Genomic DNA, 18,123 nt, shown 5'->3' with positions numbered 1-18,123 from the left:
GGTGGAGTCATTGGTTCTCCGAAACCGTAAGTCCCCGGCCTTAGTTTCCCCAATGGTACCCTGAACTCTCGGCTACCAGCCCCCCTCCCATGGAAGGTGGCCTCAGGCCTCAGTTTTCCGAATGGTCCCGGAGGATTGAGCCGCCGCCTCTTTCTCCAGCGTGTGCAAGCCGGAGGCCTGACTTTCCCCGCTCGCTCCTGCTGACCCGCCCACCGGCGGCGGCCAATGGCTGGGGCGCTTCCCGCTCGGGGCAGAGCCGCGTCACGTGCAGGGAAGAAAGCACCAGAGGCGCGCTGGGCGTGTGGCTGAGCGGCCATGGCAGGTACGGCGGGCCTGGCGGGGGGCCGGCAAGGCGCTGGGTGGGGTGGCTGGACCAGCTCGGGGTGCGAGGCCCCGCTGCAGCCTGTTTCTGCCCGCAGCTCCAGAGCCGCTGTCCCCCGCGGGCGGCGCGGGCGAGGAGGCGCCGGACGAGGACGAGGCGGAGGCCGAGGACTCTGAGCGGCCGGGGGCATCGAGTGGCGCGCGCAGCGGAGGCGGCGGCGGTGGCGGCGGGGCCGGGCCAGGGAGCTGCGGCGGGCCGGGTGGCGCGCTCACCAGGCGCGCGGTTACGCTGCGGGTGCTCCTCAAAGACGCGCTGCTGGAGCCCGGCGCCGGGGTGCTGTCCATCTACTATCTGGTGAGCACCCCCTAGCCGCATCCCATCCTAGCTGGTGCAAAAGGGGAAACCAGAGTCCAGTGTGCTTTCTTGCCGCAGGCCGATCCCCGGTGTGGGGAGGCGAGACTGAGGTACGGAGCATCCTGACCCAGCACGAGCCCTTCTGGTCGGGAGAACATTGTTTACCAAACACTTCACTCAGAGAGGACACTAGTGCCTTCCTGACTGTGTGATCTCATTCAACCTCTCCGTATACCAGTTTTCCCATCTGTAGAATGGGATTTTCTTTCCTCCCATGGGGTTGCGTGAGGATTCAATGAATAAAGTGCTCAGCAGTATGCCTGCTACACAGTAAGTGCTTTTTGTAAGTGTTTGCTATTATTACTATTATTGTTACTGTCGTTGTTGTGCTCTTTGTGAGTGGAAGCGATTTGTGAATTGAACACCTGCTGTGTGCCAGGCTGTGTTGGGTGTTAGGGACACAGCAGAGATCAAGACAGACCCTGTTCCTGCCCTTTGGGGCTCACAGTCCAGTGAAGGGAGGGGGGACAGTCATATAACTGGACAGTTCCAATCCAGTCTGATTGGGATGGTACCTAAGCTGGAAGCCTTCCTGGAAGGAAGCAGGAAGTGGTTACCAAACCCTGGGAAGCAGCATGGGGTCAGGGAGGACTTCCCAGAGGAGGGGTCTTGATGGGTACCAGCTCTTGGGCCCAGCCAGCCCACTGTCACTGCAGGGGAAGAAGTTCGTGGGAGACCTGCAGCCCGATGGGAGGATTGTATGGCAGGAAACGGGCCAGGTGTTCAACTCACCCAGCGCCTGGGCCACCCATTGCAAGAAGCTGGTGAACCCAGCCAAGAAGTCTGGCTGTGGCTGGGCCTCTGTCAAGTACAAGGGCCAGAAACTGGACAAGTACAAGGCTGCCTGGCTCCGGCGAAACCAGCTCCATATACCTGCAGCTGCCGCTGATGAGGTGCGTCCTTCAGCCTCCCTGACTCACTGTTGGATAAGGAGTACCCACAGAGAGGATGTTGGAGCTGGGGCCTTGAAGGATGAACAGGAGTTGGTCAGAGAAAGGTGAATGGAAGAGTTTTCCAGAGGAAGGGGTGGCATATGCAAAGCCTTGTAGGCATGAAGCAACACATGCTGCTTAGGGAACCATTATTAGCTGATGCAGCTGGACATTCAGATGCCTTGGTAGCTGAAGGGGCTGGAGACATCAGCAGGGACCAGATCTGGGAGGGTCTTGAATGCCATGATAGTAATAGATATTCTTTGAATGTTCACCAGCTGGGTTGAACTTGGCCAAGGACCCTCTCTGGGTTCCTAGTCTTTTTCATATGTAAAATAGAGATGATAACGGTACACAGGTGTATTACACACACACACCTGGTTGGCAAATCTTTAGGGCCACTGGCAGGCTGGAAACTCAGGCAAGAGTTGATGCTGCAGTCTTGAGGTAGAATTCCTTGTTTTCCAGGAAACCTTAGTTTTTGCTCTTAAGGCCTTTAAACTGATTGGATGAGGCCTACTGACATTATCAAGGGTAATCTTCTTTATTGAAAGTCAACTTATTGTAGATGTGAACCACATCTACCCAATGCCTTCAAAGCAACACCTCGACTAGTGTTTGATTAAATAACTGGGTACTATATCCTAGCCAAGTTGACTTTTAAAACGAACTTTCACAGTATGCCATAGGGCTATTAATTCAGCAAGTATTTAGTAAATGCCACCTGTGTGCCAGGCCCTCTTCTAGGTGCTGGAGACCAAAATGAGAAAAAATCTCTGCCTTCATGGAGAGAGAAACAAATAAGTCCACCTTACTGTACGTTGGCGGAAGTAAGCAGGGGCAGGGGATGGGAGTGGTGGGAGGGTTAGGGTGGTCAGGGAAGGTCTCATTGAGAAGGTGACATTTGATCAGTGAACTGAAGGAGGGGAGGGAGGGAGCCATAAGGCTTTCTGGAAAACAGCACATGCAAAGGCCCTGAGGCTAGACTGTGGCTGGTGTTTTTGAGGAACAGTGAGGCTCCAGTGTGTCTGGAGCAGAGTGAGCAAAGGGCAGAGAGGGAGGAGGTGAGGACCAGGGCCGGCGGGGGAAGGACAGGGGCAAGTCGTGCAGGACCTCATGGGCTGCGGGGTGGACTTGGGCTTTTACCCTGAGGGAGGTGGGAGCCCTGGAGGGCTGTGGGCAGAGGAGGGGGCGGGACCTGACTCAGGTGCTCACGGCCGCCCTCTGGTGGCTGCTGTAGGGTGTAGGGAGGACAGACTGGGGCCAGGGCGTGAGAGTAGGAGCGGGGGAATCGGGGTGCAGGTGATTGTACAGATCCAGGTGGCTGATGATGGGGTGGACCAGGACAGCCATTGAGGGGGGAGGAAGTGGGCAAGTTCTGGTTAATTCTGAAAGTGGATCTGATGGGATGTGCTGATGGATCTGATGTTGGTGTTAGGAGATGTTTCGTTCTGAGCAAGTGGGTAGACAGGATTGCCCTCATCAGAGATGTGGGGAGGAGCAGGTTTGGGGGGATGGTTGGGGCAGGGTGGCCATGTTGAGTGTGAACCCCCCACGAGGAGATGTCAAGGAGCAGCTGGACCCCAAGTCAGGAGCTCAGGAGAGCCCCAGGCTGGAGTCAAGACTGGGCAGTTGTTCAGGGGGTAGATGGGGTTGGAGGCCACCCAGGAGGGATGTGGGTGGGGAAGGAAAGAGGCCCGAGGACCCAGCTCTGGGCCAGCGAGTGAGATGGGGGAGAATAATGGGGTCCAGGAGAGGTGGGAGGGAAGCCAGGTGAGTGGGGGGTTCCCTGAGGAGTTTCTGGGAGGAGAGGAACTGACCCGGGCAGATGCTGCCGAGAGGGGGGCAGGGGGACAGAGACTGAGATGTGACCATTGTGTTTGGACACAGAGAGGTCACCTCGGCAAGGTTTCTTGAGGAGAGAGCAGGGGGAGAGGTTATTGAGAGAATCTGGTAAAATAATCCATGCAAAGTGCTGGCTTGCTTGCTGGATGAATGGAGCTACAGGGCATATGCTAAATGCTTTGCACGCATTCTCTTTCACCCTTACGCCACTCCTGTGGGGCTGGAGGTCATTGTGCCGTTTTACAGATGAGGAGACTAGAGCCCGAAGTCTGTTTGTAATAGGCAGAGGCGGGATTCGAACTTGGGAGGCTAGTCCACAGCCTAGATTGTTTCTGCTCACTCCCTCCCTCTAGTGGGCACCTGGGGCAACGACAGGAACCGAAGGCTCAGGCCAGCCAGAGGTCTCTGTGGAACTTGCCGGGAGGGTAGGGAGCAGCCAGCTGAAAGTCCCGTCGCTGTCCCCCCAACCCCGACCCCGCCAGAGCCCGGCCAGCGAAGGAGAGGAGGAGGAGCTAATGATGGAGGAAGAGGAGGAGGAGGTTCTGACAGGAGCCTCAGCGGAAGACAAGAGTCGGAGACCACCGGTGAAGGGCCCCTCGGAGCCTGTCCACCCTGGTGAGAGGTGGGGGGAGGAGGAGAGGAGGAAGGGCAGGAGGCCGACAGAACTCAGGTGGGGGAGGAGGCTGGGGGCAAGTCTGGCCTTTCTTTTCCTTAGAGCCGCCGAGATGCCTGGCTGACTTCCCAGCCCCCGTTGCCTAATTTCACTCTCACTGCCTGACATCTTTAAGCTCTAATACGACATTTATTGGTCCCACTGCCCAGTTTCTTTATCTGCTGCCGGATTTCTTCACCATGCCGCCTGATTTCCTTGCTCCCCCATAGGATTTCTTTGCCCTGTTGCCTGATTTCTAACCCTGCCGCCTGATTTCTTTGACCCGTTGACTGGTCCTCACCTGACTTCCTGAGCCCTTCATCTGAGTTTTTAAATCTCTTCTGCCTGATTTGTTCACCTGCCGCCTGATTTCCCAGTCCACTTGCCTGATTTTTAAGGCTGCCCCTGGAGTGTTTTTTTTTGTTTGTTTTTTGTTTTTTTTCTTTCTCCGGCTGCCTGGTCTTCATTTTCCAGTTTCTGGCTGGGGAAGGAACTGACGCTGCCTTTTTTTTTCCTCTTACCCCACAACCCCGCAGAGGCCACGCCCCCAGGGAAAAGGGTGGAAAACAAGATCCGGGTGCCTGTGCGCTACTGCATGCTGGGAAGTCGAGACTCTGCCAGGTCAGATATACCCCATGCCTGCCGGGACCCTCACCCCCATCGGTGTGAGCTCTTGCCGGCGTATGGGGAACAAAGGCAGGGGTAGGGTGGAGACAAGGCCTCAGGTCCGAGCTGGCTGTGGGCAGCTGGGGAGCCAGCGTGGGGGTGAGGGAAGGGCCTGGGGATTCCTGAGGCTGTGGAACCCTCCTGGCTCCTTCAGGAACCCGCACACCCTGGTGGAAGTAACATCCTTCGCAGCTATCAACAAGTTCCAGCCGTTCAACGTGGCCATCTCTAGCAACGTGCTGTTCCTGCTGGTGTGTGCCCAGCTCCTACCTTGCCCCTTAGGGGTCAGGGGCTCTCAGGCCTGGGCAGGGGGTGTCCCCCCACCCCACCCCCACCAGAGGATCCCTGGAAGGTCGGCTCCATGAGAGCAGAGACCTTGTCTGCTCTGTTCACTACCGGTGAACAGTAGGCACTCAATCAATGTCTGAATGAAGAAGGAGGTGGGTGGGCTGACCCCGTCACAACGCAAGGGCCCTGGCCCTCAGGACGGCCTTGGGGCGGCGGTGCGCAGTCTGAGCGGGTCTTCCAATGTCCCTCCCCTCCCCAGGACTTCCACAGCCACCTGACCCGCAGCCAGGTCGTGGGGTACCTGGGCGGCCGCTGGGACATCAACAGTCAGAGTGGGTATTTGGGGCCTGTGGGCAGGGGGGTGTTTGGGGCTGGGGTCGATGTCCACGCCTTCTCCCGCCTCTGCGCAGTGCTCACGGTGCTGAGAGCCTTCCCCTGTCGGAGCCGGCTGGGGGACGCGGATACCGCGGCCGCCATGGAAGAGGAGGTGAGGGGGCGCACGGCGACTCGGAGTTCTGGGGAGGGCTGGCGCGGACACAGCTGTCCTGGCTACCGCGTCTTGGCGCCTAGCACCGTGTCGCCACTCAGTAAGGGTGCAAATGGGTGTGTGTGACCTCCGGTCCCCTCACCTGTGACCCCCACCGTCATACTTCCTTCTGTACAGACGCCGCCGCCGGCCCCTTCCCCTCTGAGCCTGTCTGGCACCTGGTAAAGGCCCGATAAGTATTAGCTGCCGTCCTTAATGTTTTCATAGGGTGCTTAGTACGCGCCTGCGCTCCACACTCACCTTGTCACAGGGCACAGAATGCGTGTGGATTCAGCGCGCACATGTTTCTCCGCCCACTTCTTCCTCTTTACCCTATCTCTTGATTTAACTATTGATTGAGCGCCTACTATGTGCCGGGAATTGTTTCTTGAGCTGAGGATACAGCAGTGAGCAAAATAACCTTTTACCTTAGATTTATGTGAGGAGCATCTTTGTTTTTTTTTGGGGGGGGGGGTCGCACCACTCGGCTTGCGGGATCTTAGTTCCCCGACCAGGGATTGAACACCAGGCCCCGGGCAGTGAAAGCGTGGAGACCTAACCACTGGACCGCCAGGGAATATAGCAGCAACTTTTTAACGTTATTTGTTGACTGTCCCCCCGCCACACACTGGACTCGCTGAGGGTGGAGCAGGGTGTGTCTGTGTCACTGCTGTGCCCTCAGGCCTGGTACACAGCAGGCGCTCATTAAATGCTGGCTGCGTGGGGCTGGATGGGTGCCAGGCACGTGAGCGCACTAGGGCTGCTATAGCCCCCGGCCCCGTGCGTCTCTGCCCCCAGATTTACCAGAGCCTGCTCCTGCGGGGCCTGTCCCTGGTGGGCTGGTACCATAGCCACCCGTACAGCCCGGCCCTGCCGTCGCTGCAGGACATCGATGCACAGATGGACTACCAGCTGCGGCTGCAGGGCTCCAGCAATGGCTTCCAGCCCTGCCTCGCCCTGCTCTGCTGTGAGTCCCGGGAAGGGGCGGGCGTGGGGCCCCAGCGGGCCACCGCGCCTCCATGCCCAGCCCCTTCTCTCTCTCTCCTCCCCCAGCCCCTTACTATTCTGGTAACCCGGGCCCAGAGTCCAAGATCTCGCCCTTCTGGGTGATGCCGCCCCCTGAGGTAGGCGGGGCTGCTGGGGGGAGGCCTGGGGCTGGGAGGCGTGGGCGGGGCCCTGTGTGGGTGTGGGAGGGGTCAGGAGGCCTTGTTAGCAGCAGGAAGCCAGTACTCTGGTTCAGGGTTCATCTGGGGAGCTGGGGCCTGCTCTCATCTGTGAAATGGGAACATAATCATTGCTCTGAGGCCATGGGTGTGAGGACTGTTGAAAAGGTGGGTGCTCTACCTGTAGCGTGCTGCTTTTGCACCAAGGTAGCCTCCTTCCTGAGCCCTGTCTGGTTTCATTCCCCAAGTCCATCTCGGGGTCAGAAATCAGCTTTAGAAAGGAATTCCGGAGCCATGGCCACTCCTGTGTGTGTGGTGGGGAGGGTGCCACCCTGCCTCCCTGCCTCCCTAGTCGCATTGCTGGGTTCCTTTAAGGTCTCGCGCGGCTCTGGATCTGATCCGAGTGCGGAGCCAGGCCTGCAGTATCAATTCTCTGACTCCCAGCCCTGGGCACTTCCTGCTGTGCTCTGCCATCTTGGAGGGGGGCCGGGTTGGGGGTAGCTAGTGGTGACTGCCATGTGTCTCTGCCAGCAAAGACCCAGTGACTATGGCATCCCCATGGACGTGGAAATGGCCTACGTCCAGGATGGCTTCCTGACTAATGACGTCCTTCATGAGATGGTGAGTTCACTGCCGCGTGAGGTGGGTGGGGGTGGGGTGGGTGCCCTGGGAGGAGCAGGTGGGAGATGAGGGCGCCCAGCTGGATGGACATGACACTGTAGGACTTGGGAAGCGCTGGCTGAACGGGCCACATCAGGGCCTAGTCAGGCTCCTCTTCCGCTCCTGAAAATCACAGGCTCTTAGGGTCAAGTCCCAGATCCTTGCCTCAGCCCCTCCTACCTCTCCCCCCTCGCCCTCCTGGCTGTTCTGGAACATGCTAGGGACGCTCCCGCCTTGGGCCTCCGCAGCTGCCAGGGATTCTCCAAGTGGGACACGTGAGAACCTCAGGTGTTACTTGGACAAATAGCGAGCAGGCACGTAAACAAACGGAGCTAGTTCGTCACACCTGTGACTTCACTGATGTTACTGTTCTGGCTAAGGCTAAACCGTGGAGCCATGGCAGGACCGGGGCAGGTATAATCACATTCAGTGTGCCTGCTGCTTCTGCAGAAGCTGTCTCCCCCTCCAGGGGGCCCTCCTGCCCAGCCCCTAATTTCTTCAGGACCTGGGTAACGTCTACATGCCACACTGCATTCGGCTAGAGCCCCCCGAGTGGTGGCAGCAGTGTCTGTCCCACTCGCTAATGTATCCTGAGTGCCTGGCCCGGGAAGCGCGGTCGCTGGGGCTCACCTGCCCCACCGTTCCTTAGATGCTGCTGGTGGAGTTCTACAAGGGCGCCCCTGACCTCGTCAGGTTCCAGGAGCCTTGGAACCAGGAGCACACCTACCTCGACAAGCTCAAGGTAAGACTCATGCTGAGTCCTGTGCAAACCCCTCCTTTTATAAAGATCTCTGGGAGCCCCGGGGACCCCCCCCGCCACTGAATATGTCCGTGGGCAGCTTGAAGAGAAGTGAGTTCTTACCTGGGCCTATACAAAAATACTTCAGTCAGAAATGAATGCTACCAAAGAAAAGTCGTGTTTTATCACGTGGGGGTGGTGACGCTGGTGGACATCACCATCGACATGCAGATGAAAATGCAAAAGCCCCGTAGGCCTCATCACCCCTGGGACGTCCCAACTGGAGACGCTGCTCTGGGCCCTGCCTCTCCCGGGGCGCCCATGGAGGTGCAGGAGGGGTTCTGAATCTTAAGCAGCAGCAAAGCTGAACCGAGCAGAGCGGCTGGTGCTGGGAGTGGGTTTGTCTAGCCTGCTGGCCCTACCGCTGGTAAACGGGACGTGTCGGCAGGGGCTCCGCATATGTCCTGCCTTAGAGTCGTTCTCAGAAGACACTACCCACTTCGCTTTGCAGAGAAATAGCTTCACACGTTTGCTTGTTTTGTTCACACTTAACAGTGACCAGGGCTTAAAGCTGCCATTGGTTACCTCCCAGACTGGCGCTAGGTGGGTGGGGTGGCCTCAGCACAAGAGGGGGGCACGTGTAAGAGCAGGATTTGTAAAGTATGGAGGAACCTCACCCCCAAAGGACGATGTCCCTAGGCCTCGAGGTGTGGCTTCAGGGACGCGGCTGCGTGCTTGGGTTAGGAGAGCCCCCTGGCAGGCTGCAGCCCTGAGGCACCAGGCCTCCTTATTTCAGATCTCCCTGGCCAGCAGGACGCCCAAGGATCAGGGCCTGTGCCACGTGCTGGAGCAGGTTTACAGCGTCCTCAGGCAGGGGAGCTGAGAGCACCAGCCTCCAAGGACCAGGGAAGCCTTTGGTCAGATGCGGCTCCCCGAGGCTCTGCGTGAGGGGAGTGGGCCCAGGGCCTTTGTGCTGCTTTGTTCCTGTGTGACTGAGGTGTGTGATGGCAGGGGCTCAGATAATAAAGGAGAAACAGCCTAGGCATGTGTCTCACGGATTCAGGAGGAGTTGCTGTTCGTGCAGCCGTGGCTATGGGGAGGGGCCGTGCTGGCGACTGGGCGGATGACAGCCGTCCCTCCCAGGCTCTCTGTGGGCTGGTGCTCTCATGTGGGCCCCACCCTGGCTGGAGACCCCTTCGGGAGGGCCCGCCCTGCACCACAACCAGGCAAGAGGCTGTAGAAAGAGACATTTAATACTTTTTTTAAAAAAATCAGGATTACATTTTGATCTGCCCTAGGCTGGGATGTCTGTCTCTCCTCCAGGTACTGGTGACCGGGGGCCTCTTGGAGGAGCAGGGAGGGCCTGGTGTCCTTGGGGGCTTTACCGGGTCACCAGAGGAGGGGAATGTGAACCAGGCCCGGGGTCCCCTGTTTAGCCAAGTTTTGGATTAGGCAAGAGGGGAAGTGGGTGCAGGGCTGGGGCCCTGCTGGTCTGGGCAGCTGCCTACCTTGGTCTGGAGGAGATGGCCTGGGCCACTGTCCAAAGAGGGTATGGTGGCTGGCTCACCAGGGTGGTGCCCGTGACTCCCCCAGGGGTCCCAGCAGCCAGGGGTCTGGGAACATTCACTTAACAAAGCCTTTGTGCTTGACCTTCCACATAGTGGAGGCTGGGCTCCCGTGGTCGCATGTATGTGTGTAGGCTGGGCTCCCGTGGTGTGTGTGTGTGTGTGTGTGTGTGTGTGTGTGTGTGTGTGTGTGTGTACACGCACATGCACACTGGCAGATTGTGCCAGAGATGCTCCATGTGCTTGGCTTGGGATGCGGTGGTGGGCACGGGTGTTTGGGGCTTAGTGCCCTGCAGGGGGGAGATGGCCTGTCTTTAGGAGCCTTGGCTCCTGAGAAGCCCAGGCTCGTCTTTCCCCAAGTCCCCAGCCAGAAGAAAGGGGTGAAACCCTTCCAGGAAGGTGGCATCTGTAGGCACTCAGGGGCCTAGGGAGCTCTGGAGGGGGCTGGTAGTGTCCGGGGGGGATTTAAAAGCACGGTGGCGAGTCTCAAACAGGGGTCTCGCCCAGACCACCCCATCACACCGATGTTCAGTCCTATCCTGTTAAGGGCAGGTCTCCGGGCGGGGCTGGATGGAGGTGGGAGAGGATGCGTGCGTGCGTGCGTGTGTGTGTGTGTGTGTGAGAGAGAGAGAGAGAGAAGAGAGGAGAGAAGGGGGGCCCACCTTGAGTTACCAGTCCCTGGAGGGGTGGGAGGAGTTAGTGTTTCTAAGAGCACCTTAGTGTGAGCCTCCTGGGGTGGGGCGGGCGGAGCTGGGGGGGCAGAGTTGTGAGCAGCAGGAAGGAGGAACACTGCCCAGCCCCCAAGACAGCCACGTGGAGTGGGGAAGGGAGCCCCCACCACCAGGGGTGAGCACTAGTGTAAACAGGGGCCCCGCTGCCCTGGGGCTGGATCAGGCCCAGAGCGGGCCGCCCCGCAGGCTGTGAGCACTGCCCAGCTGCGGGGCCCGTGGAATGCAGAGATCTGGATGGAGGGGCGGCGGGCCGACACACCATGGAGACGCGGTCACTGGGGCAGCGGACCATGGAGACGCGGTCACTGGGGCAGCGGCACTAGCACCTCCACGTAGCTGAGGGGGAAGAAGCCAGACTGGCCGTGGAGCATGCCCTCATACCAGTTCTCGTCGATCTGATTGGTCAGCGTGATGATGTCGCCCTCGTGGAAGCCCAGCTCCCCGTCGTTCTCAGGCTCAAAGTCATACAGGGCCTTGCAGCTCGGCTGGTCCAGGGGAGCTGGGGGCGGGGGGAGGTCCAGGCTGTCACCTGCCCCTGTGGGTGCGCAGGGGGATGTCGCCTCCTCTCCCCTGCCCTCCCCCCCACCCCCTTGTCCTGCCCACTCACTGCTCCTTGCTTTCCCCCAAGGAGAGCCGCTCCCTCCCCTGTGGCCCCCACCGCTATCAGAAGGAGCCAAGTGACAAGGGGAGGGAAAAGGGCTCTGTGAGTCATCACCAAAACGCTCCTGGGAGGAGCTGGGGACACCCAGTGGCATCAGGGTGATAGTGACCAGAAGCACACAGCTCTCAGGGTACCACTTGGAACAGAGGGAAGCCCAGCTCCACTTCTACCAGAGAACGGGTGGAGAAGGACCCTTGGGGCACAGGTTAGCAGGCGGCGTTGTAAACCAGGGCAGGGGCAGGGGCAGGGCCCGGGTGGAGAAGGACCCTTGGGGACACTCACGCATGCTCCTGCTGCTGGGGGTCCGGGTGGGCTTGTCGGAGGATCGGAAAGATGACGAAGCTGCGTGCAAACAAAGAACAGAGGTAGGCTGAGAATGCTGGCGTGGGGCCTGGTGCCCATCCTTGGGGCTCCTCGTGCAGAGAAGTGGCCCTGCGGTTGGATGGGTGGCGGGCTGGGGGCTCCCCCGAAGGGGCCTGGGGCAGAGTGGTGTCCTCTCCTCCATTACCTGTGATCTTGGGGGCCGTGGCACAGGGGAAGCCCCCGTTGGACTGCTCAGGCTCTCCGAGGTCCAAGGGTTCCCGGGGCTTGGGCTTATACTCCCGCTTGGGGCGCGAAGAGGCTTCGCGCATCCTGCGTGGGGAAGGACGCCTGTGATCGGCCGCAGGGCACCTCTTGAGCCCTCGCGTGTTGAGGTCAGGGAACAACGCCTCCAACCCCAGCTATTTATGCTGCTGCCTCGGGATGCATGTGGGAGGTGGCGAGAGGGGGGCCCCCAGGCATATCTCCAAGGCTGCCTACAGGCCTGGTCCTACTGCACCCAGAAGCCTCCTCGGCAGTGGTGGCTGGGGAGCTGGTGCCCAACAGATACCCACCCCTCACCAGGGAACCACCGCCCACCGGGGCTTCCCTTCTTAGGCCCTGGATGCTGCTGACTGCAAGATGGCCCTTGGAGACAGGGAAAGAGAGGAAGGGGCTCCCCAGGGGCAGGGTTGGCCAAACCCTCTCCCCAAAGGACATCCCAAGCCTCTCCTCTGGGGACCAGGATGAGCGTGATGAGGTCCTGCTCCCCCCTGGGACCCCCGCCCCGACTCATGCAGCCTGGGGATTCTTTCTGAAAAGGAAGTAACCCTGCTGCTCGGGAAGGAACATGTCACAGTGGGGCTGGGTTGTCCAGGGGCGGGGGCGTCCCACGGGTCCCCCAGGGCTGCCCCAGCAGCCGCAGCACCCAGTCACCGGGCCTCCCAGCCAGCAGGATGGGCCGGGGCTCCCGCGGGGAAGGCGGGGGGCCAGGCGCACCTTCGCTTGAGCTTGTCAGCCAGCTCGTCCAGGATCTGCACGGCCTGCCGGTGGTAGTCCAGTTGGGCATCCACCAGGGCGGAGAGCTGGCTCACCTGCTCGATCTGCAAGGGACCAGCCAGGGCTGAAGAGCTGCCCTCCTTCTGGCCCCCATCTCTGGCTGCCTCCTGCAGGAAGCCTTCCCAGATTGTTCCAGACGTGGGCCCAGCCCCCGCCTGACCCTTGAGCTGCAGCTGGAGGAGGGTGAAGGGCCTGAGGAGACCCCAAAGCCTCAGTGGGCCAGTGGCTTCCTGTGGGCCTCCTGTTCCCCCTTCCTTCCCTTCACACCCTGAACAGGCTGCCCACTGGCCCTGGGAAGTGGGCACCGCCACTGGGCTCCTGTCTCAGGGGCTCCCCCAGGGTGGTCCCCAGCAGGCCGGTGTGGTGGGTGCACACGGGGAGGGGCAGGGCCCACACACATACGTCAGTCTCCAGAAGGTTGTGCATGCTGGTCTCGGCCACCTCCTTGGACTCCTCAAACTTCTCCATGGCCTGGCGCAGCTCCTCATCGGGGATCTTGCCCTGCCGCTTTTTCTTGTAGTCAAAGTCCAGGCGGCGGCCCTCCAGCTTCTTCAGGTGGTGCTGGAGGCCAGGATGAGGGTCACACCGCGTGCCTGGGACCTCGGGGAGGGCCATCTGATGCTCTGCAGCCCTTCCCGCTGGGAAACCTGGCCTGGGCTGTATGTGTGGGGGGAGGGGGGAGGAGCGAGGGTGGGCCTGGAGCGGCCCCGCATACCTGGATCTCCTTCAGGTCCTTGTCGCACAGGTTCTGGAGGGGATCGATGAAGTTCTGCTTCACCTCTATATCCAGGGAGTCCTTCACCTCAGCCAGGCGCTTCATGGACTCCCCAGCATCCAGCAGGGCGTCGCCTGGGGAGAGGATGGGGTGGCGGAGGAAGCCGTCACAGGAGGCCTTGGCCTGCGCAGCCGAGGCACACCCCACGGCCAAGGACCTGGACACCAGAACAGAGAACGAAGCAAGGGACCCTTAAGTCTGACCCGGAGCCACGGGGGCCGGTGGTGACAGGTGTTCACGAGCCGCCCTCCCACCTCTTGGAAGGCACCCAGGTCCACTGTGGGCCGGGAGGGTGGCTTTCGCATGGCCGTGATGCTGTAGGCAGCCCTCGTCCAGGGGACCAGCCACCCTGGAGAAGATCCTCGAGCTACGGGGAAGTGCCAGCCTGCTGGCAGCACAGAGACTCTGGCCCCAAGCTCTCAGGCCCGCCCCCGCCTCCAACCTCCCCACAGCCTCACCGAAGTTGGATTCGCCGCCCAGCTCCTTCCCATGGCGGATCATGCACTCGCCCAGCAGGCCCTCCGACTGCGGGTAGCCAGGGTTCTTCACCTGCCCTCGGATCTTGGACACCGTGTTGAGCATCGTCAGCTTGGCCCGAGAGGCTAGAAGAGGGCAGGGCCGGGTGGGTGTGGTCTCTCAAGGAGCCACCAGACTGCCAGCTGCCCCCCTCTGCCCGGGTGCTTGTTTATTTCTGAAGTGCTCCCTCGGCCTGAGGAACCAGAGCGTGAGAAGAACCTCCTGAAGAGACGTCCCCCCGCTGCTCTGGTCCTCATGCAGGAGTACTGGCAGTGGGCAGGAGAGGGGGCCAGCTCCTCGAGACCCCCAGAGAAGCGGGGTAGGCAGGTAGAGGTGTGGACAGGTACAGGTGCCCCCAGTGCAGACCTCTACCGGGGGCGGGAGGTGAGGGGCGTGCCTGCACCTCTGCCAGCTCCAGTCTGTCCTCAGCGAAGGCCTCAGGTGGACACAGCTGCTTTTGCTGCCTGTCCTGCATCCTCTGCCTTTCACTACAGAAACCAACATTTGGATTTTTCTCCAGGAAAAGTCCCTGCCTCCCTCTCAGCCTCGGAGACCCCACCTCATGCTCCAAAGACAGGCTTGTGGCTGGGGCCTGGCACCTGATTCAAATTGGTCCAAAGAGTTGACTGGGGGGAAAAGATGCCCTTTTCTGCTGGGACCATTAGCTCTAAGGATAATTTAAGGCTAGGGTTGCCGTGAAAAGCGAGAGCTGACAGATAAAGCAGAAAGGAAACGCATGACCCTGAAGACATCCTTTGGATGCCTGGATCCAGCCATGCCTGAACCTGCCTACCCCTGGGCATTTCAGTTCTGTGGGCCCACGCACTGCTTCTTCATGCTCCAGTAACCAAAAGATTCTGGACTGACAAGAGACCCGAGGAGCTGGGGTCAGACCCCTTGCAGCTGGCTGGTGCCCTACCTGGGTTGGGTTGCAGATACTCGATGGTTCTGGCCAACACTTCTGTCACGGCCTTGCTGGTAACATCCACCTTCTGTAAAGGGAGTCCACGTGTAGGGTTTTGAAACCATCAGGGCACCTGAGGCCAAACCAGGAGCACCTGGACAGCCCTTGCCCTGGTCCCAGTTCCCCAACCACCTCAGAGCCCACGCAAGAACTGCCCGCTGCTTCTGGGAGCCGCCTCGCCTCCCTGCCTCCTTGCTGTTGGCTGTGCTCTGCCCCCGCCACTCCCTGCTCTGGGCTGGGGGGAGGCCTGCGACCCACCTAGACCCTTCCGGTAAAAGCCTCGCCTCCCCCCAGGTGCCAGGGCCGGGGCCTATGGGGGCTGGTAACACTGCCAGCGTTAGACAGGCACCCCTCTCCTGTTACCTTCTCCATCTCTTTGAAGTCATCATCCAGCTTGGTCCCTTCAGCCCCTCCGACCTTCTCACTGACCAGCTGGGGAAGGAAAGGAGGGAAGAGAGTGTGAGCCTCAGGAGAGGAGGGTGAGGGCTCAGGCATCCACGATGGCTTCCCAGGGATGTGAACATGGCAGCCAATGGCAAAACGGGGAGCCAAACGAGCTCCTGCTCCAAACCCACACACTCCTGCAAACCCAGGGCCGGGGGGTCCTACTGCCGGAAGCCTACCCTGGCTGCGCCCACCCGGTCAGGCTGAGCTGGCAGCTCCGCAGCCCCCAAGAGGGTCCCCCACCCCTGCGGGGTTGTGCAGACTGTCCAGGCCCCCTCACAGCCCACACCCGGATGGGGCTGCTGTGGTTCAGCGAGATGCCGAGGCTCACGGAAGCCCCTTTGCTCAGGGAACTGTGGCCTCCCTTTCCCACTGAACTCCTGCCTCTCTGCGAAGGACTCTCGGGGACCAAGGGTCTGCACGCCCCAGGGGCACCTCTGAGAGGCGAGCAGGTCCTGAGGCCAAATGAACATGAGGACTGCCATGGGACAAGCGCCGAGTGGGAGGGAAGACCTGCCCCACACGGGCCAACTGTGGTGCCCAGAAGTCACTTCTTGCGTGCACAGGTGTGAACACACACAAACACACAATCTCCTGGTGGCCAGCAGCAGTCTTTGCCCACTTGTCAGGACCGCTCCCGGGGCTCCTGAAGACACCCTAACCCTAACCCTAACCTGTGTGGTCTTGGGCTATCAGCTTCACTGGGCCTCAGTTTTCACCTCTGTAAAATGGGGTGACAGGTGTGCACTCACCAAGCTGTGGCCAGGCTGCCATGGGCTGCTGTGTGCAAGTGTGTGCTCCGGGGTACTCCTGCGACAACCATGCTGCCCACACTGATGACTGCTGTTACTTTCCCCACGCATCTTGGTTCTCCAGGGGAACCACAGAACTGTAGGGCAGACCTAGCCTATAGTCCTTTATCCCTGCCTCTCCCCGCCTGGGGTCAAGGGGAGTCTGGGGGGAGCTGCATGCCCCTGCAAGTCAGTGTTCTCATGGCAGCTGCACCCCGGGAGCCCAGGAGGGGATGGGGCACAGAAAGGAAGCAGGGCTGGCTGAGGGCCCCTCCACCATGCACCAGTCTCTGGGGGACCTCCAAGGGCAGGCAGGGGCTGCCTTCCCGTTTTTGACTTTATAAGGAAAGACCCTGGTCTCTCCTAGGTGTTTCTGGGGTGTTCTACTTTATTTCATGGGACAGTTTCATTTCTTTTGTTTATGGTAAAACAGGACGTTCTCAAATTCAGTGGTTGCCAGAGGGAAATGAGTTAGGTGTCTGATGTGAGACAAGACACTTCTGGTGAACTGAAAGGGTAGCTGCAGTGCTGGGGCTCAAAAACCACACTTTCCGGGCCGAGGGCCTGCTCAGTACAGGGGACACGGGCGCCCCCAGGGAGCAGCCCCTGCTGGCGGGGACTACGTCCTTTCTCTGAGGGGACAGGGCACAGGCAGACCCCACAGCCTCTTCCAGGCCCTCCAGGAGTGTCACCTCCCCATCTTCCCTGGGAGCCCTCTGACAGCTCCCATGCGGGGCCTCCTTGCTCTGGCACCTGGGGGGCTGTGCTGGGAACATCTGGGTCCCTACCAGTCTCCTCGCCCTACCCCCACCTGGGAGCTCCAAGCTCCAGTCCCTCAGGCTGATTTGCCCTAGGTCCCTTCTCTCCAAGGCCCACAGTCCGGAACTGGCACAAGTGGACGAAAGGATGACCAAAGGCCAAAAGGGAAAAGTGGGAAAAAGCAAGCCACATGCCAACCACGGCAAGAGCACCAGCAAAGGGAGGCTGTGCTGAGCGCTGGGCTGTGCTCCAGAGGAGGGGCCTGGGGAGCCCCCAGGAGGAGGCCGGAGGGCGGGCAGTGCCCCGTCTGTGTGGGAGGCCAGGACTCTGCCGCTCGGTCCTGCTCGGGGACCCCGCACACACCTTTTCGGGCCCGGCAAGAGCAGCAGCACCGCCATGGAAGTAACACCTTCACGTGTAGCGTCTGCATCCAGCACTCCCCACAACTGACGGTGTTCCCCGGCTGCGGGAGAGGAAACTGAGGCGCAGCCCTGGCAGGGGCCCTGCGGGCTGAAGCCCACTCTTCTCTCTGCAGCTGCCGCCCCCCACCCCCCACTCCGGCCCGCAGTGCAGAGGGGCTGGCCCCGTCAGCCAAGGCACCCCCCCCCGGGGTGGGGGAGGCAGCAGAGGGGGTGGGTGAGCACTGCCCCCTCTCCGGCAGGGCCGTGACCACGGCGGTGTGGAAATCATGGCCTCCTGGGCCTGCCCAGCTGGGTGGGAGCCTGAGTCACCAGCAGTGGGCCCACACTGGCTGCCACTGTGAAACCCACGTGGGTGCCTCCCTGGGGGAACGTGGGGCCCAGGCCAAGCCACGGCCCCAGCCACCCCCGCCAGGTGACAGCCAGGGCTGAGGAGTTGCTGTGGAGAGGCTGCGCTCGGCCAGAGCTGGCAGCGGCCTTCGGAGATGAACTTGCTGTCGCCCGTCACACGGGCCTCTCAGATCTCAGCCTGGCTCCCCACCTGAACGCCTGGCTTCACTTCCACCCTGGCAGGGCGCTCAGGGACCGTGAGTCCCATGAAGGCCCAGAACAGGGTCCTTTCTGAGGAGGCCGGGCAGCTGTCTGGTAAAAAGGTCCACGGGTGGTTCTGAGACCAGCCACCAGGTGGGACTGCTGAGTGACTGCTGCTCTGTGACCCTCTGAGCGCAGGCCTTTCTGTGTCTGTCCGTCCCCTGTGATGGCGGCTCTATCGAGGTATTGCTGGCCTGCACACGACCCACCAGGGAGTGCACACCTCTGCCCCGCAGGAGGCTCCCTCTGCAGCCTGTCCCTCTGGCGGTACCTCTCCGGGAAACTGTATGAGCCAACCCCCCACCGTATGTTTGGTCTGACCTATGTTACTGCCCTTATAT

At 60.6% G+C, this 18,123-nt stretch overlaps 2 protein-coding genes across 4 annotated transcripts; one reads left to right on the top strand and one right to left on the bottom strand.

Annotated features, from left to right (window-relative positions):
* Window positions 1-264: 264 nt before the first annotated feature.
* Window positions 265-9,246, top strand: MPND (MPN domain containing). Its single transcript, XM_065874704.1, has 13 exons — window positions 265-322; window positions 420-676; window positions 1,393-1,629; window positions 3,996-4,128; window positions 4,702-4,786; window positions 4,986-5,082; window positions 5,379-5,451; window positions 5,530-5,606; window positions 6,444-6,612; window positions 6,699-6,769; window positions 7,340-7,429; window positions 8,118-8,210; window positions 9,004-9,246. Exons 1-13 carry the CDS (start codon window positions 316-318, stop codon window positions 9,088-9,090), a joined length of 1,476 nt encoding a protein of 491 aa, XP_065730776.1. The 5' UTR covers window positions 265-315; the 3' UTR covers window positions 9,091-9,246.
* A 1,559-nt stretch (window positions 9,247-10,805) lies between these two features.
* Window positions 10,806-15,204, bottom strand: SH3GL1 (SH3 domain containing GRB2 like 1, endophilin A2). Of its 3 annotated transcripts, none has more exons than XM_065873595.1 (9): window positions 15,142-15,204; window positions 14,734-14,806; window positions 13,757-13,900; window positions 13,239-13,372; window positions 12,926-13,084; window positions 12,464-12,567; window positions 11,673-11,797; window positions 11,447-11,506; window positions 10,806-11,002 (listed from the first exon to the last, which is right to left on the bottom strand). In XM_065873595.1, exons 1-9 carry the CDS (start codon window positions 15,148-15,150, stop codon window positions 10,806-10,808), a joined length of 1,005 nt encoding a protein of 334 aa, XP_065729667.1. In that variant the 5' UTR covers window positions 15,151-15,204. The 3 variants fall into 3 exon arrangements, with proteins under 3 accessions (XP_065729667.1, XP_065729669.1, XP_065729668.1); XM_065873597.1 differs by lacking the exon at window positions 11,447-11,506 and adding an exon at window positions 11,090-11,092 and having other exon boundaries at window positions 15,142-15,201; XM_065873596.1 differs by lacking the exon at window positions 11,447-11,506 and having other exon boundaries at window positions 10,806-11,092; window positions 11,742-11,797; window positions 15,142-15,201.
* Window positions 15,205-18,123: the final 2,919 nt, after the last annotated feature.

The sequence above is a fragment of the Phocoena phocoena genome, chromosome 3, assembly GCF_963924675.1.
Source record: "Phocoena phocoena chromosome 3, mPhoPho1.1, whole genome shotgun sequence".
Lineage (NCBI taxonomy): Eukaryota > Metazoa > Chordata > Mammalia > Artiodactyla > Phocoenidae > Phocoena > Phocoena phocoena.
The sequence above is the reverse complement of the archived record's forward strand: the minus strand, read 5'-3'. Positions and strand labels throughout refer to the sequence as shown.